Source organism: Eublepharis macularius, chromosome 12 (genome assembly GCF_028583425.1).
Source record: "Eublepharis macularius isolate TG4126 chromosome 12, MPM_Emac_v1.0, whole genome shotgun sequence".
Classification (NCBI taxonomy): domain Eukaryota; kingdom Metazoa; phylum Chordata; class Lepidosauria; order Squamata; family Eublepharidae; genus Eublepharis; species Eublepharis macularius.
Window position 1 is genome coordinate 63588493 of NC_072801.1, and position 8605 is coordinate 63597097.

Below are 8605 nucleotides of genomic sequence, written 5' to 3' on the forward strand. Positions count from 1 at the left end.
AGTTGTAGGTTTGATCGGTCCTACCCCTCTCCGCGGCATTCTGGGAAGTGTAGTTCTTTCCCTTCAGCTCGCTCCTCCTTGTGTCTCTGTTCCGGCTTCGAATTACTCCCCGGGTGGGCATGAATGGGGCAGGAGAACCAGACCCTGGTGGTGGAGGCCACAAGAGGCGTTACAGGGCCCTGAAAAGGAGGCTCAAATTCCTAATCTATGTAAGGCGATGGGGGAAGGGTGTGCCTTGCTTTTGGGGGTGGGGTGGCGGGGATAGTGTGAGGAACGCCAGTGTTTTAGAGGTAGTTGAGACTGGGGAGGGAGGAATAAAGGCTGGGGTGAGATTGGGGAAGGGGTGTGCGAGTGGCGAGTTAAAATGTTTATAATTCCCAGTACCCCCATGAATAAGGGCACTCTTGGGTTATAGGCCGATTTACTCTATATTAGATGAAGTTCACACTCTATGTTGTAGGAGGATGAGGAATTTTAGACTTACTTGTTCTTGTTTTTAAGACTATTATTACTACGTTTGTGCAAATTCAAATTTGAGTTTGCATTGACATTGGGGTCAAATTGAAAACTCTGGAGCCGGACCACCTGGTGATCTTAGGAATGCAGAGATGGAATTGCAGTGCCCTGACTTCAGTGTGATGGGATCCCTGGAAAAAGGTTCATGGAATCTGTAGCCTTAGGCTTGATTTAAAGGGGATGCCGGCCAAGGCCAAACTTGACATTTACATGAGATATTGTTAAACTAGACTGCAAAGTTGTTATGCCTTGTGTAAAATGGGGACGATACTGATCTGTGTTGCAAGGTTACCTGTTGGAGGCTTGAAAAATGAAATGAAATCCTGTCCTCAAGTCATAGCTGACTTACGGCAACTCCTACTGGGGGTTTTCATGGCAAGAGGCTAACAGAAGTGGTTTGTCATGGCCTGCCTCTGCAACCCTGGTCATCCTTGGATGTTCCCCATCCAATTACTAACCAAGGTAGACCCTGTTTAGCTTTCAAGATCTGGTGAGATTGGGCTTGCCTGGGCTATCCAGATCAGGGCAACAGAGGCTTATCTTTTATTTTAAGTGTTACCATGATTATGGTCAGTCAAATATGTTTTTTGCACTTTAACTGACGCTTGGGTGCCATTTATTTGCCCCCCAGAACGGGCTAGCTGACTCATGTGGTGGCTGGCACCCAGCATGGCATGGCTTTCTGGCAGTCACTAGGTCTCTGTTGTTACTTCTCAGGAACAAGAATGTTTCCAAGAAGAGCTGAGAAAAGCACAAAGAAAACTCTTAAAAGTGTCACGCGATAAAAGGTGGGATGGACAGTGTGTGTGTGGGAATGGGTTCTGGAATTGTGAAGTATTGAAGCGTGGGAGACTTGAGAGAGTAGAAGAGGGCTGCCACTTTTGTCTGTTGGCAAGGCTCCTCTCTTATCAAGTGCTTGGCTGAAAGGAATTCAGTAGGCCATTCCTTCATTACTGTATCGCATGGTGGTGAAAAGAGTACTGTTTCATTCCTGATGGAAACATGGCTATTTCCAAGGCTCAGAAGTTCTTTCACAGAGAAGGTGGCAACTCAATAATGGAGGGGAGGGTTTGGTGGGGGGGGGTGGTATAGGTGTGATGGGGCAGAACTCAGTTTGGGCCAAAGCTGTCCAGCACTCAGCCCTGGAATTTCTGTGATTCTTAATACCAAGATAATATGTTATAATAAAGAAGAAGTGTCTCTGAGTATGTGCATTTCCCCTTCAGCTTGTTTTAGGACTAAGGAGCAAGATTTTGAGAGCAGAAGAAGTAGCTCCCAAAGGGACATGGACCTTAAAATGCTCTGTTTTTAGGGGGGGGGAACCATTGGGTTGGAGTGAGTATAATCTCCTCTGCTTCTTCCTGTTTCTTCCCTCCAGTTTCCTGCTTGATCGCCTGCTTCAATATGAGAATGTAGATGAAGAATCATCAGGTAATTTGAGGCTCACATGTGTTTAGGGGTGGGGGGATGTCCCTCTAAATCCTTTTATATGGAGGAGGGCCAATAGTGGACTGATTACTGTTTCAGGGCTTCACTCTTTGAATGATAATATCACAGTCTGAGAAAGACGATAAAGATTCTGAGCAAGAAGAGGAATGTCAGAAGATTTTCTGACATTGCATGGCACTGGACGTGTTGTAATCACAAAATAACTCATATTTTCTTTGTCAGATGCATAGCATACAAATCTAACTAAAAAAAATTCTACTTCAGATTCAGAAGCAACAGCCTCCTCTGACAATAGCGATGGGGAGATGCCCAGAGGGGCAGAGCAGCAACCTCTGAAGCGGTGAGTGGATAAGCGATGGCCTCCAAGCCAGCGAATAAGTGCCAGAGTCCATGATGGCTGCAGATGTCCATTTTGTTTGGTGGGTTTAGATTAATGAGGTAGAAACTTTTTGTCTGGCTAATTTTAGCCAGCTTGCAAAATGTGTGTCCCTGTTGGTTAGGAAGCAGAAAGGACCCTGTGTTGTTTTCTTGCATGCTGTAGCATAACCATTTCAAGTATGGGCCACAGGATAATTGTAATGATTTTCTATTTTATACCACCTTTGGATCTTTATTACAGTTCCTCCTTACGTTACCTTAAACTTTTACCTTAGGAGTCCGCCGGTCATAACCAACACTCCATTTTTTCTCCGCACACATAGAGCTTCAGATTTTCTCTACTTTACCCAGGCTTATACCTTGAGAACACCTTCCATTTGAGGTTTAAATTTCACTGCTAATACCACCTGTGGCGTTTTTCTTTGTCTGTGTAACATATATGTTGCTGCTTCTAAAAAGTTTTCATCTTAAATCTCTTCCATTTAACTAGTATTATAGGAAGGCTTGTTTATAGACAGATGTATGACAGAATGGTCAGTGAGTGGAGGTGATTGTGAGGTAAAAATGGGATTCTGTATTCCAAATAAAACGGGCATTTTGCTTAACCAGAAGTATAATTTATTTATAAGTACATATGTGTGATGGTTGCAGGGTTTCGATAAGCGTATTGGTTTCAGAATAGTTCATAAGCTTGGTGGTTTCAAAATAGCTACATATTCTTAAAGGTATATTGACAGACCCAGTCACAAAGACTAATTTTCCACAGAGATCTTCACTAACAGAATAAACACTCATCCACACAGACACAGATTCACTTAGGCCTTTCCACGCAGGTTGCCTGACCTAAATAGAATAACCTCTGTCTGAGATACACACAGACTGACCCAGGCTCACACAGTTTGCCTGACTTAGCAAGAATGAATACTTTCCTTCAGCACTCTCTCTTGCTAAAAACTGCAGTTCACTCAAATCCTCGAGTACAGTTACCATCCAATCACAGCACACTCTCTTCACCCATCCAGCCCCCACTCCTCACCTCAGAGGCCTGCATTTAAACCCACGTCATCAAATATTAAAAACCCCACATTATATACAGAAATAAAACACACAAACTTATTTACATACAAAACATTACCCGTGATTCCATCCAGAAGCAAAGATGGGAGCTTTGCTTATCATGCGTTATAAAGCATGCCTGACATGACTCCGTTGGCATCTTGGACAAACCTGTAGAGGCCATGGCAATAATCTCACTGGCTTTGTAGTGTGTTGTTGTGGCAAACTTTCATCCACAAATCTCTTTTCCTACAGAAAACGAAGCCCCCAGCTTGGCAGTGCCTCATCTCCTTCATCTTCAGGACTTTCCCTCCAGCCAACATCCGGCTTTGGGCTCCCAGCTTCAGGGACACCATCCCCCTACTTAACTTCTGTGAGTAACTGCATCTTTTGATGGGAAATATAGCTGCATAGAATGTGTTGCTCAAATCCAACACATTCCCAAGGCCATCACATGCAGTAAGCTGGGAAAGGACTTTGAAGAGATCCCTTCCAATGGCAGACATGCCTTGGCCAGGTTTTCAGTGAGTTTTAACATGGCTGCCATAATGATAATGCTGCCCAGAATCAAAATGGTAGTGAAGGCTTCTGTGCCATAGCTGAAAAACTTCCTTGGCTGTCCTGTGCTCAAGATGCCATGTATTACATAAACATAATAGTCTGTGTACTACTTAACATGGCCATGTTGGCTTTTGACTGTGACTGCTGACTGAGGATAGGGTTTCTTGCTTACATTCTCCTCAGTGCCTTTGGTAGCGCTTCCAGTTTTAGTAGGAGACACCCCACCCCCACCCCAATAAATAGCACAGCCAACGTGACCACCTCTGTTCTGAACACAGTTATTTCTGTGCTGTTTCCCAAACTGGCGGCCCCGATTTCAATAGCAGAATGCCACTGAATGTTATTGTCTCAGGCTGCCCCACAACCTCTTCCCTTCAGCCTCCTTCAGATCACATCCATTCTGCCTCATTATTTTCTCTCGCAGTATTTAGTTGTAGATGTCAACTCGACTCTGTATGTTTGTCGGCAGAAGCTCCATCTTGATCTCTTATCTTGGCTACAGAAAGTGTGGCATGTTGGGTGTGTGGGCAAGATCTGATTATCTTTTGCTTGCTTATGAAGATTTTAGATTAGGCCGCAAGGAAGGACTGTCAGTTGCTTTTGTTGGTGTCTATGTGTAAAGAGCGTTGAGGTCTGATCAATGTGTTTCTGCAGTCAGTCGGGTTCTGTGTATATGTGCACATGTGTGGACCAAATGGCCTTGCCAAAGAGGAGAGAAGAATGGGGGAGAGGTGCACATTTAGCCTAAAATAAATGTGGTGCCTTAGAAAAGATTGCTCCCAGCTGAAGATAACAGAAGCAGAAGCCTCAGATACATGTGTTGATACTTGTGTAGCTTTAAAAAGTTTTAATTCTACCTCCCACCACCCTTCCAGGACTTGCATGCTCATCATTCATCATTTGATTTCTTATCCCATCTCTTCCTTCCCACCACCCCTTTCCCACCCAGCTGGCCTCACCCCCTTATGCTCCTTTCCCCTCTGACTACTTGGCACTGGGGCCTGAAGCTGGGCCCCCTCAACCTGACACCAGCGCTACCCGCTCTGCCCGGAGGCCCCCGAGGCCCCGCAAGCTCAAGGTACCGTCAGGATTGTGGTGTGTGTGGGGGGGGGGGGGTCTGTACGCTGGTTGGTGGGCACCTGCATTTCAGAGTTGTTGGCATGTTGCAATCTGAATATCTGGTGCTGAATTAAAAGTGGGGTGCACATTTCCAATGGCGCCCTAAGCAGTCACACCCTTTCTAAGCCCATCGATTTAGAACGGTGTCGCTGCTTAGGGTTGCACCGCGTAATGGTTAAATACAGTCCTATGATGTAGATGATATCAATTGGGGGAGAGAGGGGCACATCTTTTGGAATGCATTTAAAATATATAAATGTAGATTATATTATTATGCAGGGCTGGAGCCCAGGAAAATCTATGAACACATGAAGCTGGTATTTACTGAGTCACACTGCCGATCCATGTTATTTAGTATTAGCTGCTGTGAGTGGCAATGGCTGTCCAGGGTCTTGGTAGAGCAAGTTCTTTCTCAACAGTTGCTACGTGGGACCCTCAACTGGAGACAGCAGGGCCTGAACTTGGGACCTTCTGTGTGTAAATCATATGCTCTGTCACTGAGCCATGTCCCCCCTCTGAATTTAAAGTGGTTGAACACATAACAAAGAGTAATAGTGCGTCTACACTAAAGACTTAAATACTGGTTTCAAACCTCTGTGTTCTTACTACTTTTCTCCCAGAGTGTAGCTTAATGAGTGTATGGTTAAAGAATCTTACTTTCTCTCGCAGAATAAAATAATTCTTTGATTGTATGGGGGAATTATTGTGCCAGAGTGACTGTGCAGCAGTCAGGACACTGAACTGACAGCAAACTAACAAACTGTGTAGAAAGAGAAGAGCTAAGGTTAGCTGACTTGCTAATTGAGAAAGAGAGTGTGCAGAGTTCTAGAAGAAAGCCCCAAGAATAACATTCTGTTAAACAGGCGAAGAAGAAAGAAGGCAGTCCCCCTACAGTCCTGTCTAGCTAAAGCTTGCTGACCTCTGTAGGATCTTCTTCTCTTCTTCTTTGTGCACAAAACATTGGTGTACTCCAGCAATTATTTCATCCTATAAGTATAGTGCCATTTTATTACTGAGCAATGGAGAAGGTGATGCACTAATTTTTTTTTTAGGGGAGGCAGATGATGTAGAACAGAGTAGAAGGGGGAGTTCTTGTGTAGGGCCGAATGCTTGGTGTGGCCACGTTGCAGATCCATCCCGTAAATTACTGTGAGGCAAGACCCTTTGTTACTGATACTCTCTGGATATATATAGGACCTCATGCTGCAACTCTGGGCAATTTTAAAATTTGTAATGCCAGTGTGGTGTAGTTAGAGCACCAAACTAGGATCTGGGAGTCCAAGTTCAAGTCTCTACTAAACCATAAAGCTTCACTGCATGGCCTTGAGGTTTGTAATGAGGATAAAATGGGGGAGGGGAGAAGTGTTAATGCCATCCAGAGTGCCTTGGAGGAGGGCAGCATTAAAAAACATACAAGATGAAGAATGCAGTCAGACTGTTGCTGGAAGGTAGTGTATCTTTAAGGAAAAGAGGATTTCACGGGTGGGTATCCAAAAATTCTGCCATTGCATGTGGGGGAGATATTATACACATCCTTCTTCACATGCCGCGATGGGGAAAAGACTCTCCTCTCACTGTCCCACTCACCATTTCTTTTTCTGTTCTTAACTACAGCTCCCTCTGCCCCCCACCTCCCACTCTGACTGTGCAGCTGTCGTAGTGGGGCTGCCCTTTCCTTCGCCCCGGGGGGCCCCCAAGCTTCCACCACCCACCATCCTCAGCACGGTGCCCCATCAGATGTTCAGTGACACAGGGGAGGGAAGCGGTGAAGACCCCCTGGATGGTGATGATGAACTGGTCATCGACATTCCGGAGTAACCATGTCAAGTAGCACGCCCCGTTGAAAGGACACAGGCCTCTTTGTGATACGTGTGTGGGCTGCGCCCCATATTTTATTCTGTTTGTTTACAGACTCCAAAAACATGCAAATCGGTCAATAAATGCAATTGTTTTGTATAAAAAAAATTCCACGTTGCAATTTCTGTATATGCCCCAAACCCCGCCCTCCTAAAGCTTCCTTCCTCTCTGAAAACGCCATGAGCCCTTAGAAAAATTGCCCCATAATGAGGACAGAGGTTTCTTGTCTTTTTCCAGACAGGCACGCTCCTTTACAGATCATTTTCTAGAGAAAAATCCTTGCAGAAAAAGGTTCTGTTCGTTTTATGAGGCAAGTTGAATCTTTTTGACTGCAGAGAGAAAAATTCTTTAAAAGGGAAGAAAGTCTGAAAAAGTGCTTCAGATCTTCTGAAGGGTGAGGAAAGGGCAGACTTTTAAGAACCAGGAAAGAGTTTTTCATTGTTCAGATAAAAATATGAAGTCTAACATCCATCTGCTTACAAGAAATCCTATGGAGAAATTTATCTTTCAAAAGCCCGAAAGGATTCTTTTAGACTGTAAAGTAAACAGGATCTTAAACATATACTGTACTAGATGGTCTCTTGCAGGTGCTCAAATACTGTTACTGGCTGCATTTTGGGATTTTTTGCTATCACAATGGGATATCTGTTCGAAACCATCCTCTAATTATAAATGCAAGGGGGGAAATTATCTTTTTAAAACTGAGGGAAAGAGAATGTTTTGTTCATAGTACAGGCAACACATTTAACCAGTTGCACCTAAGAGAGGCCAAATTTGTGCCTGGTGGCACAGTTGTTTACAAACAAGAGATGGAAGACTGCGCTCCTGTTAACTGAATCACATTATACTCAGCCAACGGGCTTGTTGCTTGTTTCCTGAGTCTCTTCCAGTCAGGGCTGAGACTTGGGGAAACTGGGATACATGATTGAGACAGTCCAGTATGTGTTGGTACCTGGGGCAGAAAATTCCAGCGGTGCCTGCCAGAGAGCAAAATGTTCTTTTGTTCTTGTAATCAGCACTAGCTGAGGGCCTCCTTCTTCCAACTAACAGCCTCTATCACTGAGATCATGGGAGGGGAAGCAAACAGATACTGCCCCCCCCCAACCCCTGCCTGGAGCCATCTTCCTTCATAGAGTTGTTTTATTTCCTATTCTGTGTTGTCACATTTTTGGTTTTAATTCATTTACCTTTTTAAAATAAACTACTTTCAGAACACGTCTTGGAAAGATGTGGATTGTAAATAAATAACATAAAGGCTGCAATCCCGAGCATGCTTATCGGAGAGCAAGTATCCTTGAACTCACTGAAGTGTATTTCTGAGAAACATGCCAGGATCGTGCTGACCTGATTGACAGTTTGCTTTCCCCTTTATGAGTATCCACACAATTTGCTGCCTACAGCTGGCCTCCTTGCCCTACCAAACAGCAGGTCTGGTCCTGGGTTCTCAAGGCGTGATGGAGGCCCACCAGGGAGCCACAGGCCAGTTGTGGTTCCCTGAGTAATGTCCACTGTTTGTTCCCATTTATTTAGACATGAGGCTCCTTTTCAGACAGAGCAGCATTTACCAGGATAAACAGAAACTCTGAACTCATCTGCCGCAAAAAAGCATGAATCAGTCCTTGTCTGAAAGTGTCCATTTTGGACTACAAAAATGGCTGGCTGCTGTTTT

At 44.6% G+C, this 8605-nt stretch overlaps 1 protein-coding gene across 2 annotated transcripts; it reads left to right on the plus strand.

Annotated features, from left to right (window-relative positions):
• Nucleotides 1–77: 77 nt before the first annotated feature.
• INO80E (INO80 complex subunit E) lies at nt 78–7047 on the plus strand. 2 transcript variants are annotated; one of them, XM_054993496.1, is made up of 7 exons: nt 78–209; nt 1234–1304; nt 1895–1947; nt 2230–2305; nt 3655–3772; nt 4910–5038; nt 6694–7045. In XM_054993496.1, the coding sequence occupies exons 1-7, from the start codon at nt 120–122 to the stop codon at nt 6895–6897; spliced, it is 741 nt and encodes a 246-aa protein (XP_054849471.1). In that variant the 5' UTR covers nt 78–119; the 3' UTR covers nt 6898–7045. The 2 variants fall into 2 exon arrangements, with proteins under 2 accessions (XP_054849471.1, XP_054849472.1); XM_054993497.1 differs by lacking the exon at nt 4910–5038 and having other exon boundaries at nt 6694–7047.
• Nucleotides 7048–8605: the final 1558 nt, after the last annotated feature.

What these genes read in the sequence shown, in the direction of transcription:
- INO80E (XM_054993496.1), top strand. Translation starts at nt 120, where the DNA reads ATGAATGGGGCAGGAGAACCAGACCCTGGTGGTGGAGGCCACAAGAGG. An exon ending in GGCTCAAATTCCTAATCTAT is followed by an intron (nt 210 to 1,233) that starts GTAAGGCGATGG and finishes GTTACTTCTCAG; the next exon opens with GAACAAGAATGTTTCCAAGA. An exon ending in CATCCCCCTACTTAACTTCT is followed by an intron (nt 3,773 to 4,909) that starts GTGAGTAACTGC and finishes TTTCCCACCCAG; the next exon opens with CTGGCCTCACCCCCTTATGC.